At 40.3% G+C, this 15,218-nt stretch overlaps 1 protein-coding gene across 24 annotated transcripts in view; it reads right to left on the reverse strand.

The window, feature by feature from the left end:
- macf1a (microtubule actin crosslinking factor 1a) overlaps window positions 1-15,218 on the reverse strand; it is a 604,319-nt gene that overhangs the window by 302,382 nt on the left and 286,719 nt on the right. For 4 of the 24 annotated variants that reach the window (XM_043717769.1, XM_043717761.1, XM_043717763.1 and 1 more), the window contains exon 1: window positions 745-1,567. The exons of 10 other annotated variants lie outside the window; for them this stretch is intronic. In XM_043717769.1, coding sequence (XP_043573704.1) covers window positions 745-1,461 — 717 coding nt within the window. In that variant the 5' untranslated portion in view covers window positions 1,462-1,567. Of the gene's footprint in view, window positions 1-744; window positions 1,575-15,218 lie in introns of those variants that run through there. 10 more of the 24 variants (XM_043717771.1, XM_043717770.1, XM_043717776.1 and 7 more) reach the window with 6 other exon arrangements.

A 15,218-nucleotide genomic window follows, 5' to 3' on the forward strand; every position in this document is an offset into this window, starting at 1 on the left:
TGGCTGTTTACTGAACAGATCTTAAATCAAAATGTTGAAAACATACTAAATATAAAATAAGAGCATGGAGATACTCTATAGACCGGCTTTAATTAGAAACAGCTTTATAAGTAAAGGGATGCAGTCACAATATAGTTTGTGGCTTCAGGAAGTACTTGAAATTTGGGGATGCTCTGCAAGTCACTTGATGGAAAGCAAAACAGATCAGACTGTTGAACATCGAAAAATTCTGGATTTCAATATTCGAGCCCAGCATGCATTAGAAACATTATTGGAAACTGTTAAAATCATTGCTATTGCAGGGAGGCATCCTTCATATAAATCACTCCCTGCTTTAATGATAACTAAGTTATCTTTACCCTCACTATTCATTGATAATCCAAATTCATTGTCTGAGGTGGGCATGTTGCATCTATCAGGCATACAGCAGAGCAGCTCAAAATCTCTGCTTGGTGTTCTTTCAGACTCATCATCATTGAATACCAATAGCAAACAACTACAATAACCAGAGGAATAGAGAGTGCTATTAGTCTGAAGCATTCTATTTAGTCATTCTGCAAAGGTGATAAACCAGTCTGTGTACTTAACTTTACCTCCTTTGCAACAGCTCCAGTTTCCATATGCAGAGAGGACTGACCGCTGTTCTCACAACTTTGTTTTGCAACTAAAGGTTTGAATTGCTTATCAAATGCATTGAGCCTCATTGAGTTATTCCCCTCCCACTCATTCTGCAGTCTCACTCACCATGGCTGTCATTCCGGATGATGTAGGATTTTCAACACCATTTTTTATTTTAACACCGTCTATGGCAGCAGCATCGGTGATATTTTCAATTCTTCTCCTGTTTATGGCTACATTTCCTTTTTCTTGATGAACTTGGCTCTCTTCTCCAGACACACTCAAATATCTTTTCAATTTGGATTCTGAAGATTTTACAGTTCTGTCACAAAGCACTTTGCTTGGTGTGTTTTGATCAGATAAAGGTATTTCTTTCCCAAATTTCTCCACATACTCATTGATTGTTTTGATTTTAGCTTTGACTAAAAGCACCTTCTGTGCATGGTCACCACCACCTTCAGCATTTGAGTCTATTGATTCCTTTGGAGTAATTACTCTTTCAGTAATAACACTTAATGAATCATTAAGATGTACAGGCTCTTGAAACATATTCTGGTTTTTGTGATTGGCATCAGTTTTCTTTGACAATTGTACCACCGTAACGTCCAAAGGAAAATGTGACTCATTCAAACCAGTCTCACCATTTTTCTGTAGCAAATGAAGTGATTTTCCTGTCAGGCTTTTCTCTGCTCTTCCTGCAGCATCTCTGGAATGTGAAAGAGTTTTCTTGTGTTTTCTCATGCGTTTTAATCTATTTCTTTTCTGTGGCATGAGGGTAGATTTCTTCTGTTTAGCTTCTGCAGTTTCTTGTTGCTCTCGAACGCATCCTAAAGAGTTTCCCATTGTGTCAGCATAAAAATGTAGGGAGCATCTATTGCACTGGCGTCACACGGCCGCATCTAAGCTCGATTGATCATACAAGTTCATCCTCTCCCCAGAAGAAATCAAACGGCAATTAAAATTTCTAACTTTCAGAATATTGCAGGGCCAGCAATCTTAAGGTACTGTCTCAGTGACATACAGTAATCTAATGCACGTCATGACAGTTCAAACTACTTGACCTAAAACAAACTGATTTTTGATTGGCTGACATTGTCTCTATCGTCCCTCCCTTTCTCGTTCCATGATGAACTATTTAAACACCTCCAGAAAATGGCATGGAACAACAATGGCATATTTTGTTAAAGGAAATGCAAAAATCCTGTAATGGCATTCTTTAACTGTTTATGTGCTGTCAAATTTCCACGACAGGATTTTAAATTGGTGTATTAACCTTTTCAATGCTAAATATAATCTGTATTCTGTGCAGTACAGGTATTACTGAGCGTGCTCATGCATGCTTAATATTGCTAAAGCAAAAACTCAATTACTGTATCTGTACAGAATATCTGTAAACGAAACAAAATTCTGTAAGGTATCACAAGCCACTCCCCAGTCAATAGGTTATTATGCGCACCACGCTTGCGACGTCTTCACATACTGACTTTAATGTTACCGCAGTCTCGGCAGCAAAAGCAGACAGTTGCGTCATGCCAATAAAAGTCATTGGTATGCTGCAGAATAAGTGAAACTACATCAGCTTCACATAGTATCAAGCAAGACAGCTCCTCAGCTCTATTATGGTGAATGAAAAAATTGCTATTACTGAAAATATGTATTAGTGTATGTACATTATCCATCATTAATACTCAATACAAAATGGAGTCAACAAGTTTATGGCAGTGTTCCAACTCCAATTATTCCAAATGTTCTAAACGCAGCTTTACGAAAATGTAAGATGACAGTTTTGACTATCATTTATTTTGAAATGATGCCAAAATAATTAATTAAATTCAGCTGATATTTATAACGTTTTGTTATTCAGCTTATATTTTATACTGTTAAAAAGTAAAAATTCACATCTTCCACATCTGCATTTTTTGAAATTCATGAACATTATTGATTACTTAAAGGTAGAGTTTCCTTCAGTTTCTGGAACAGAACACAATGCAAACTGCACAATTTCCTGAATTTTGTTGAAATTTCCAATTCTGAAAAATAACTATGCCCTTAGACAATATTCATAGTTAAATTTAAACAAAAATCAAAACATAGGTTGAAGTGCATATGTTAACTATTTAACATAAGATACTCAGTATTAGATGTGTTTCTACTTCAAACACGATACAACAATTAGAAACGTAAAAATGCATTTAAATAAAAACATTCTCACTCTTTCTTCCCTCCTCTCCCCCCCACCTCACTAATAAGTTTTGACAGTTCCCAAGTCATGCTATTTAATAGCTGGTTACAGAAAATGGTCTCAGTACTACCAAAATCTAAGATGCACATCAAATGTTTTCAGCATCAATATCATACATATTCTAATGCATGATACACACTGTATATTGGAATTATACTTATATTTGATGAGTTTATTATATGCATATGTAAAGTGAAACTTTCTACAGAGTATTTTCATGTTTGTTATAGTATTTCAAGTGTGCTTCAAGTGTAATGGTTTCATTAGCTTCTGCAGTCATATATGATAGGACAAAGGGAAAATGCAACTCTGGAATTCTGTGGCATGAGAACATTCTCCAATGTAAACCACAAAGTAGAAACATGAGAACTCCTTTAAGTTACAGCATGTTGAGCTGGAGCAGTGTGACAAACTCAAACCTCTCTTCCTCTTCGCCCACTACTGAATTTCATTTCATTATACAGGCATGGTCCTTAGAAGTTATACCACAAAGGAATAGCCAAAATACCTCCTGCAGGAATAAATTTTTGGAGACAACTTAAAGCGTATATAATAAATGGCACCCAGATAATTATTTCACTAAGAAAAATATTTGGAGCCATGCCCATTTCGAGCTTTTTAAAACTTTTAGCTGGCTTAACAAAATGCATGATACAAATGATATTAGATGATACAAATAATTTGGAGCTCAGCAGTGAATAAACTGCAACAACCATTCATAATCTTGCATTTTCCATTGGAAATTTCCATCAGCTAGTTATCCAAAATATCCCTGTAGCCTCTGCAGGACATCTTGGACCTGTGATAAAAGTTAAACGAACTGTATCACCTTAACCAGATTGAAGGATCATTAATGAGCAGTGCAGAGTTGAACCAGGAAGTTGTAGTTAGAATACTGAATTCAATGTCATACTAAGTACAGATGCGAAATATAGGGAAAGACAAAGTGGATTGAAAGAAATAAAATGCAGAAAGGTGAAGTTATTTTTAAAAAAGTATTCAACTCTCCAATAGTGTTTGAAATCTGATGGAATCAAACTACATTTTCCACTTGTAAAACTCAATTTTCTGTGCCAGAAAGGTGGTTCCATTATAATGCAAACATATAACACAATTAAAAAGATTACTCTCACATTAGAATGGGCAAGCCTAATATTTACTGGCAAGTTTAGTTTACATAAAATCAGTCAAGTACAGACACTTTCACACTGTTCAGAATAGGGAATAGAGTATCACAGCTGGATGTCACATTCACACAGCTTTTGGAACGTCCGGTCATATTGACAGCAAATTCCTAATTTGGGATTTTAACTGTACACGTGTGGTCATGGGATGTTGCTATCCAATTTTCACCCAAAGTGTATTAATACAAGCACTATTAACTTCATGGTTATTTGCATTATCACATCATGAATTAATAAATTGAAGTATGGGAAAATGGTCAAATGAAACGTAAGGAGGATTCTAAGTGGAAAAGAGTGTTGACATGGCATTAGAACGATCATGGGGCTAAGGGATGTAAATAGGATTCGGAAGAGAAACAAATCAAGGAGACAAAAATATTTGTCACTTTTTCCTGTCCAATGCATGTAACTGTCATGTCTTTTTCCAAGTCCCATCTTCACTGCATTTTTTTTATGCTCCCTCCAGTTTCTATGTTCATCTTCTTTGTCCTGCATTCCCTCATGGGCCCCCATATCTTTTAGAACAAACAAAGAAATTTACAGCCCAGGAACCGGCCATTCAGCACTCCAAGCCTGAGCCAATCCAAATCTACTGTCTAAACCTGTTGCCCAATTCTTCAGCATCTGTATCCCTCTACTCCCCAACTACTCGTGCATCTGTCCAGACACATCTTAAATGAATATACCGTGCCTACATCTACCACGTTTGCTGACAACGCATTCCAGACGCCCACCACCCCTTTAAACTTTCCACCTCAGACCTTGAAACCGTGACCTCTCATTATTGCATCCTTCACCCTGGAAAAAAGCTTGTCTCTATCTACCCTGTCTATACCCTTCATGATTTTGTAAACTTCAATCAGGTCCCCCCTCAATCTCCTTTTTTCTAATGAAAACAATCCTGACCTACTCAACCTCTCTTCATAGCCAGCATCTTCTATACCAGCCAACATTCTCGTAAACCTTCTCTCCAAAGCGTTCACATCCTTTTGGTAATGTGCACAGTATTCTAAATGCGGCCAAACCAACGTCTTGTATAATTTTACCATGACTTGACAGGTGTTATACTCAATATTCCGTCTGGTGAAGGCAAGCATGCTACATGCCTTCCTGACCACTCTATCCACCTGTGCAGCAACCTTCAAGGGACAATGGACTTGCACTCCCAGATCTCCCTGCCAATCAACTTTTCCGAAGACTCTTCCATTCATTGTATAATTCACTCTAGAATTAGTCTTCCCTAAATGCATCACCTCACATTTGTCTGGTTTGAAAGCCACCTGCCACTTTTTCGCCCAACTCTCCAGTATATCTATATCCTCCTGTATTCTTTGACAGTCCCTTATGCTTTCTGCTACTCCACCAATCTTAGTGTCATGTGCAAACTCCTAACTCAGAAAAAATACACATGCACTGCTTTGAAGGTGTTGGCACATGCAAGCACAGAAATTCACTAGTTTTGTTTTAAATTGAATCCCTACAGTGTGGAAACAGGCCCTTCGGCCCAACAAGTCCACACTGACCCTCTGAAGAGTAACCCACCCAGATCCATTGCCCTATATTTTCCCCTGACTAAGGCACCTAAGCTTGGCATCCCTGAAAACTATGGGCAATTTAGCATGGCCTATTCACCTCACCTGCATATCTTTGGATCCAGAGCACCCAGAGGAAACCCACATAGACACGGGGAGTGTGTGCAAACTCCGCACAGTCGCCTGAGGGCGGAATCGAACCTGGGTCCCTGAGAGGTAACAGTGCTAACCACTGAGCCACCATGCTGCCAATGAAGACACTGGATAGAGCAAGGCTTTTAACTAAGGACACTCAAATCAGAAACCAGGGGGTGAGAAAGCTGGGCAGTGTTCAGGGTCTTTCATTACTCCTCAGACAGTGAAGCAATGTGTGCCACATGTTTCCATAGCTGGATAACATTTGACTTTGGTCTGATAATTAGCAAGTAACATTTATGCCACACAATTTACAGGTAATGATTATTTCCAACAAGAAAGAATCCAACCATCACCATCACATTCAATGGCATTATTAGATTTGAATCCTTCACTATCAATATTCTGGGGGTCACTATTGATCAGGAACTGAACAGTACGAACCATATAAATTCTTTGGCTGCATGAGCTAGAGGGGGGGTGGAGAGATAACCATAGACTCTCAGCCTCATACTAATGAAGGGCTTTTGCCTGAAACGTCAATTCTCCTGCTCCTCAGATGCTGCCTGACCTGCTGTGCTTTTCCAGCACCGCATTCCCTATTCTGATCTCCAGCATTTACAGTCCTCACTTCCATCATGTGTCAAGAATGAGACTGAATACTCTTTCCTAGAAAGTTAAAAATCACACAACACCAGGTTATAGTCCAACAGGTTTAATTGGAAGCACACTAGCTTTCGGAGCGACGCTCCTTCATCAGGTGATTGTGGAGGGCTCGATCGTAACACAGAATTTCTGCGTGGGTTTCCTCTGGGTGCTCTGGATCCAAAGATATGCAGATGAGGTGAATAGGCCATGTTAAATTGCCCATAGTTTTCAGGGATGCCAAGCTTAGGTGCATTAGTCAGGGAAAAATATAGGGCAATGGGTCTGGGTGGGTTACTCTTCAGAGGGTCAATGTGGACTTGTTGGGCTGAAGGGCCTGTTTCCACACTGTGATTTTTAACTTTGTACACCCCAGTCCAACACCGGCATCTCCAAATCATGACTACTTTCCTGGAAAAGTTCAGCCCCAACAATAAATGGGAAGCTCAACACGATCCAGTTCAAAAGCAGCTCACTTAATTGGCATCCCACCCATCACTTTAAAAATCCACTCCCTCCATCATGAGTGCAATGAGGCAGCAGGATACAACAGCTACATGATGTACTGCAGTCCTTGCAAAAATCATCTTTGGGGACATCTTCCAAACCCAGGACCTCTATTACATAGGTACAAACATGTGAGAACACCATCAACTACAAACACTCCTCAAATCCACATACCAATCCTTCACAGTCACTGGGTTAGCAATCTAGAACTCAGTTCCTAACAGTTGGCTGTTAAATACATGGACTGCAGCAGTTCAAAGAAGCAACTCACTACCAAGCTTCTCTGCAGCAAATTAGGGATGACCCCAACATTAGCCTTGCCAGCAACATTCACGTCCCAACAAAATATAACAAGTAAACAACTAAAAAAGGAAAGAGTTAGCAGCATTGTGGACTGGTAGGGAACATGATAGAAAATTATGGGAATGCTGCTTTGCAATTGTTGCAGGGAGCTTTGTTACTTAAAGTTAGTTATATGTTTCAATGACATCACCTCTCATTCTAAATTCTAATGAGTAAAGGCTCAACCTACTCAACCTACACTCATAACAGAGTCCTCCCATAACTGGAACAAAAAATAAAGTGCTGGAGAAACTCAGGAGGTCTGGCAGCATCCACAGAGAAAAACAGACTTAATGTTTCGAGTTCAGTGACTGCTTGTTGCTAGAAAAGTGCAATCTTGTATGTTGCTAAAGCTAGGATAGCCTGGCATTGCTTTGTGAAGGGGTTAGAATGATCAGTGGTAAGCTTACCTGGAAACTCAATGTTAAAAACAGGCTGGGTTGAAAGACTAACCAATGCAAGAGGATCTTCAACAAGGAACAAATCTCTTTCCAAACTGATAACTTTTGTGGGTGTCATACAGATGTACAAAACCGAAATAGATCCTTCAGTCCAACTCGTCCAGGTCGAACAGATATGCTAAATTAATCAAGTTCAGTTTGCTAGCATTTGGCTCACATCCCTCTTAACCTTTCCTATTAACATTCCCATCCATATATGTTTTACATGTCATATTGGTACCAGCTTCCACCAGTTCCTCTGGCAATTTATTCCATACATGCACCACCCTTTGCATGAAAAGGTTGCCCCTAAAGTCTCTTTAGTCTTTCCTCTCACACCTTAAACCTATCCCCTCTAGTTTTGGACTCTCCTACCCTGGGTAAAGGACCTTGGTTTTTCACCATATTCATGTCCCTCATGATTTTATAAACCTCTATAACGTCACCCCTCAGCCTCCGATGCTCCAGGGAAAAGAACCCCAAGCCTATTCAGCCTCTCCCTATAGCTCAAACTCTATAACGCTGTGTATTTGAGTTTAATTCCATCCTTATTTTCCCCCATTTTTTCAGTCCATAGAAGAGCACAGGGCTGTTAACAGCCATAATAAAATAAAGAACTGCTGATGCCAGAGATCTAAAACAAAAACAAAGTGCTGGAGAAACTCAGAAGGCCTGGCAGTATCTTTGGAAAGAAAAACAGATGTTACCTAACATGTTGAAGAAATACCTAAAAACAAACATGGCAGCTCAGCGAAAAAAACTTACAAGCAGAAAAACAAGGATCGTGTTTTGTGTCCATAGACCCTTTATCAGAATGGAAATCAACAGGGAAATGGTGGTATTTATACTAACGGCAGAAACGGGTTGTTGGGGAAGAGACCGGAAAGAGAACACGGCGAATAGATAAAGATGGCTTTGACAGAGAAAGGGGAATAAAGAAAATCAAAAAGGGATTGCTGATAAGCCAGGAGAGAGAGCTCGAGAGAGAGCGTGCGAGAGCTAGAGAAATTCTGAATGGATGCCAACAGGAAGGGTGAATAATTGAAAATGATTTGGCTATGCTGGGAGCATACAGAACAGAACCTGGGGGCACAGTGAGTAATGAACATGGAGGGAAGGGTTCATGTCTGAAATGGTTAAATTCAAGATGGTATTTGGCTGTTAGATAAGGTGATATTCCTCTAGCTTACATTCAAGTTCACTGGAATGCTGCAGCAGGCTGGAGACAGAAATGCTTGCATGGAAACATGGTTGTGTTGAAGTGGATGTTTCAAGTCATTTTTAATAGATGGAGGGTGGTATTCCACAAAACAGTTACCCAGTATGTGTAACCCCAGTGTAGAGAAAAACCACATTGTTCGCAGCAAATACAGTAGACTGGATTAAATGGAGTGCAGCTAAAGCACTGTTTCACCTGGAAGATGGGACTGTGGCCTTGGATAGTGAATTGGGGGGAGAAAACAGTGAAGTGTTTCAACTTCTGCAGTTGCAGGGAATGTTGTGGGTGTGCGCCAGGTTTTGAGAGTGCAAGGGGAACAGACCAGAATTTCGCAGAGGGAACAGACTCCAAGGAATACTGACAAGGGAGGAGAGGGGAATGTACATCTGGTGATGGCATCCCACTGAAGGTGGTGGAAACCGTGACTTTTGACCCTTTGGATATGGAGGCTGGCAGAACGGAAAGTGAGACCAGGGTGTTCCTATCATTGTTGTGGAAGGGAAGAGAGGAGGGCAGAAGTGCCAAAAATGAGTTAGACACAGCTGAGGGACCTGTCAACCAGGCTAACAGGAATCCTTGCTTGAGGAAAGAGGATGCAGCATCTGATAAACCCTTGCAGAAGGTGACATCATCAGAAGAAATGTGATAGAGAAGAGAACCTGGATGGAGTTCTTACAGGAAGCAGGTATTAGGTGCATGGTAATGGTGGAGGTCAGTGGGCTTTCAATGGATATCCCCCTAAATGGAAACAAATGATGAGGAAGGAAAGGGAGGAGTGAGAGATGGCCCAAGGAAAAAAGGAGAGAGAATGGAAACTGGAAACAAAATTGACAAAATTTTCCAATTTCAGAGAAACCAGTGAAGCAACACAATTGTCTCATGATGTATCAGAGGAAGAATTTGAGGAACCAGAGGAGGACTAAAACAAGTAAAGTTCCATTGTCTCCACAAAGAGACAGTCATAACTGCGGCTTGTCTGGATAGACATAACCATGTCTCTGTTGCAAGTGAGGAGTTTAAGGAGAGTTATTCAAAAGCCAGAGAGAGGAAGATGGTGATAGTAATTGTGTATGGGATGGTTCTAGCATTCTTTCAAAAAGGAAGCAGAGTGCCCTCAGACCATCCTGTTGTGGGATGGATATGAAGAGGAGTAGCACGTCCATGGTGTCAAGAGGCAGCTAGTGCCAGTAAACTAGAAATTTTGCAACCAATGTAAAGTATCAGAAGAATCATGGATGAAAGGGGAAAGAGACACAATAAGGGGAGAAAAATGAAATCAAGCCACGGGGAGAAAGAAATAAGTTCCGTGGGTAGGTTTAGGCTGAAACAATGGGTCTGCCTCAGCAATCATGTTTGAGGATTTTGGGAAGAAGGTAAAAGCAGGCTGCCTGAGGTTGGGCAATTAAGAATGGGAAGTTGTAGAAGTAATAGTTTGATGTTCAAATGGTGACATCATGGTCCAGGGGTAGAAAGGAGGGTCCAAGAGCGAGTGTTCAGCCTCTACAAGATAGAGGTCAGTACGCCAGACAAACTACAACGCCATCCTAGTCAACAGGCCTGACTAAGTCAGGGTTAGATCTGAGAGCACAGAATGCAGTCAGTTCAGAGGGAGATAGGTTTAAACAGGTGTGTGGGGAGGGAGGGAATAGAGAAGTTAAGAACTTATGTCAATAGTTCTCAACAGATCAGGTCAGGTAAGAGACCAAAGGGAGGGGTCCAGATGGAGACACCTGCATAGCTGGGATCAACCTAGTGAACCTTCTCTGGGCCACATCCTTAAATACCTTTCCTTGGATAAAGGACCCAAAACTCCTCAGTATTCCAGTAGCAAACTGATTAATACCTTGTACGATTTTAGCAAAACCTCCCTATTTTTATACTCCATTCTCTTTGAAATAAAGGCCAACATTCCATTTACCTCCCTTATTACTTAATGAATTTAGAGGCAAACGCTAAAATGGTTTCCCTTGTCAGCACTCTAAAACTAGCCAACAGATTAAATGCAAGAGGCTTCCCAGTTAATACAGAAATGAGCACAGAAACAGGAGTAGGTTATTCAACCCATCAAGCCTATCTGACCATACAATATGATCATAGCGGACTGAACATTTCCATGCCTGAACACCCTATACCCATAACCCTATATCCCATTGATTGGCAGTCAGAAATAGAATATTCAAAAACTGAATTGTTGTAGAAATCTATTATAAAGAATTCTGAACAGTGTGTAGAAAAATCACCTCTTATTCTTCAAAATGAGAATACAGATCCAGTTTGCCCAATTTCTCATCATAAAACAGTCCCACCAAGCTGAGACCAAGTCTGATGACGTTCTTACTCCTTCACTAAGCCTGTCCAAATGCTCTTGATGCTCCTTTTCAGCTTCCTAATAAGACACATTCCCACTTTGGCTTATATCATCCGCAAATTTGGAAAAATTGCATTTGATGCCCCACTAGTCACAGCCTGCCAACACGAGAATGACCCATTTGTTTCTACTGTTTTCTGTCTGTTAGCCAACTAATCCATGCCAATACATTTTCTCCTTTCTCATGAGTTTTAATGTTTTTTTTAACAAATTAATTTGTGCCCCTGCAGGCTTCCTCAAACTGGCGTTCAACATGGTGAAGTACTTCAACAGCAAGGGGGTGGGGGGCGGAGGGCAATTGAAAGAGGACAATAGGAGGAATCAGTAGGCTGCTTTACTGTTGCTGTAACACCTCATGGGGCGCAGTCATTTGAGGATTGCCAAAGAACTTCATTCCACTATGCATCACTATGCTGTTTTTGTCCTGATGGTGAGACAGGGACCAAGGATGATGATGTCTGTAACATTGGCTGTAATGTGCGACTCAGAATAGCAACACGGGCTTTTGATTGACTCATCTATGGGAGATGTCTCCCAATTTTGCACTAGCCCCCAAGCAAGGAAGACTTTGCATGGTCACATGTTGCTCATTGCTGTTGCCCTGGTCAAAGCCAAATAGTCTGAATGGGTTTACTCCTTGAGACTTTTCTATAGCAGTTTGGTACCAACTAGCTTTCTTGCTAGGGCATTTCAATTGGACTGTCATAAGTCAACCACATTGCTGTAAGTCTGGAGTCATGTGTAGGCCACAACAGGTTACGAATGTGGGAGTTCTCTCAAAAACAATTCATCCACGTATGTTAACAATCATCAAGTGGAGATGTCTTTGCTGGGTCAGGCATGTTTATAGGGTGAATGGTGATCACATGCTTAATGATTTCCTATTTGGCAAGGATTCGGACAATTGCTAGAACACAAAGTTCCACTTCAAGGCTGCTTGCAAGTGTAACAAAGATGCTAAACATGAATTTTCACATCTGGAAGACACTAGTTAACCCTGAAAATAGTGACATCATCTAGGAGTTGGTACACTCCAGTAATGATCAGCAGCTGGTAACATGGCACCAACATGGAATACAGCCCCCAAAGACTTTGATAACTACTTCACAAGTGGTACCTGTGACAGGACCAATCTCATGGATGGACGCCAACTATCAGCATATTAGTTAACTCAACTCAATAAATCTGATTCGCTGCTTGTCTATCATCTTACCCAGACAGGACCTTTAAGGGAAGCAGTGTTCCACAATGGAATGCTTTATACAGATTATAGAGGCATTTAATTTGTTTTGAATTTTGATACATATAAAACTATGTTTAACTGAGAGAGAATGGAATGTTAATTATACTATGGTATTTAACAATATGCAGATGATGGGCATTAACCAGAAATTCATTTATGCCAATCAAAAAGGTACAGACAAATGTAATTCTTGGGATAAGTATATCTCTGTAATGTGCACGTCTCTAAATAAATGCTGATGACATGCCTAAAGATTGGCTTCAGTTATACTAATCTCTGTAGACTTGTAGCTCTAAGTGATGTGTAGAACTGGAGTCAGTGACCCATCATAAACTCACTAGACTGAATTGAAACTTGCTGTTTCAATAAGACCTTTTTAATATTGCAAAAGGCAAAGAAACACTGGGAGGCATGTTTTCCTTGCTGTTGTGGTTACAAATATCAGAAAAAGTATAGTAGGCAAAAGTGAGGACTGCAGATGCTGAAAACCAGAGTTTAGATCAGAGTGGTGCTGGAAAAGCACAGCAGGTCAGGCAGCATCCAAGGAGCAGGAAAATAGGCAAAAGCCCTTCATCAGGAATAGAGGCAGGAAACCTCCAGGGTGGAGAGATAAAGGGGGGGGGGGGGGGTGGAGGGGGGTGCATGTTGTTCAAAACACAGCTTACACTTACAAGTTTCTGACTTGAATGTCAACCTGTAAAAACCAATCATAATTCATTGAACTTAAAAACTTCAAGAAAGTCACACCCAGACTGGGAATACAAGTGGTACAGAAAACTAGAGTTCCCAACAAATTAACATTGATGAACTCAAAAGACATTAATCACGAACCAAGAGAATGATAATATATTCAATCTTACATCAGTTGTTTTCCACAAAATACTGGCCACATTTTTATCCCTTCATTTTCTTCCCATTTTTCTTCTCTTTTTATAGTTATGACCTACATGGATGTGATTTAATTGGGTGATACAAGTCTTCTGTATTTTTCCCCAGGTGCTTCCTCTGCTGGACTGCATCCAATTCACAGAAAGGACACTTGTAGCACTTTGGCTGAATGCAAAGCACTTTAATTTATAACCTCATGCCAATATGATAAATTTACCAATCTAAAACTGATAAAGTACTTAGCAATTTATAAATCACACTATGCAAATAAAATAAACATGCTGGGTAGATGAGTAAAAACAAAAACAGGTTTATTGTAAACTCCAACATTAGGTGACACAGAAGCACGTATTCTGTCACAACCCAATGTCAGGGAGATAGAAGAATATGACACTGCCAGAAGCATGAATAATGAGATAGGGGTGCACTGAGTAGGTATCGCCTGGAATGGGTGGTAATCCAACATCAGATAAAGACTTATTCTGATCCAGCTACAAAATTTGGTTATTGTCTCTTATCATGTTTTGTGGAACTTTGACACGTGCAATTTGGTTTAAGTGTTTGCTTACAAAACAATAACTGCACTTCAAAAGTAATTCATTGATTGTGGAGTACTTGGTGGCATTCTGAGGGTGTGAAAGAGACTATACAATTCCTTTTACTCATTCGCTGCCCCTCCACCCAAGTACATTTCATTCATTAGCAAAATGTTCAAGAGATCATAATTTAAATTCATAACAGATGATCATATAGAGGCAGTGGCATCATGTATACATGATGTCAGTGATTTAGAAACATCTGACTTCCAAACTTTTGTACTTACGGATCCGACCTATGAAGATTCACTCGTACTTATATTGATATTTGAAACTGTACTGTATTTGGTTTCAACTTGTGTATAAATTTACTTTCTGGTCAGTTTTGAAATATTCAGGTCAATTAATCTTTGATCAAAATAAATATACTAATATGCAGTATATTGTAACTTTTTCAAACTAAAAAAGTTTCAAACTACTAAATTTTCTTGTTGTTATGGCAAATAAGATTCTGCAAATTTAAGGATGTTTAATAGTTAAAAATACTACACTGGATGGCTGCAGAGTTGGACACTCCAGCTGGAGCTCGTCCAATCTGCCCATTCTTTTTTTCTTCGCTCTTTTCTTCCCTTCTCTAGACCTCTTACTACCCAGCCTGACTTCCACAACCAGTCATCCGGCACAGAGCATGGCAGGAGTACGAACAGCAGGCCAGTGCAGAAGCAGGATTGCAACTCGCGGTCAGACCGAATAGAGCCCTCCTGTCCTGATCTGCTGCAGACAGCCCTTGGAGAGAGAGAGCGAGAGCGAGAGCAAGCGTAAGCGTTGTTTATCTTTTTAACTTTGTTTCTTTCTTATTGACATATGGGTATACTATGTATAGCTGTAATGTAACTTACAGGGTGGCATGGTGGTTCAGTGGTTAGCACTGCTGCCTCACAGCACCAGGGACCCGGGTTCGATTCTATCCTCAGGCGACTGTCTGTGTGGTGTTAACTCATTCTCCCCAGGTTTCCTCCAGGTCCTCCGGTTTCCTCCCACAGATGCAGGTGAGGTTAGGTGAATTGGATATGGTAAATCGCACAGTGCTCAGAGATGTGTACATTAGGTGCATTATTCAAGCAAAATGTAGACTAAGAAGGTTGGGGAATGAGTTGGTGTGTGTTACTCTGCAGAGGATGTTGGGCCAAAACAGCCTGTTTCCACACTGTAGGGATTCTATGATTTTTTTTTTATCTTCACTGCTCTATTCTGTAATTAAGGATTGCACCTAGGTACACTGTACCTACGATGCTGCCACCTGTTGTTGACATTGTTAT

Source organism: Chiloscyllium plagiosum, chromosome 27, assembly GCF_004010195.1.
Source record: "Chiloscyllium plagiosum isolate BGI_BamShark_2017 chromosome 27, ASM401019v2, whole genome shotgun sequence".
Classification (NCBI taxonomy): domain Eukaryota; kingdom Metazoa; phylum Chordata; class Chondrichthyes; order Orectolobiformes; family Hemiscylliidae; genus Chiloscyllium; species Chiloscyllium plagiosum.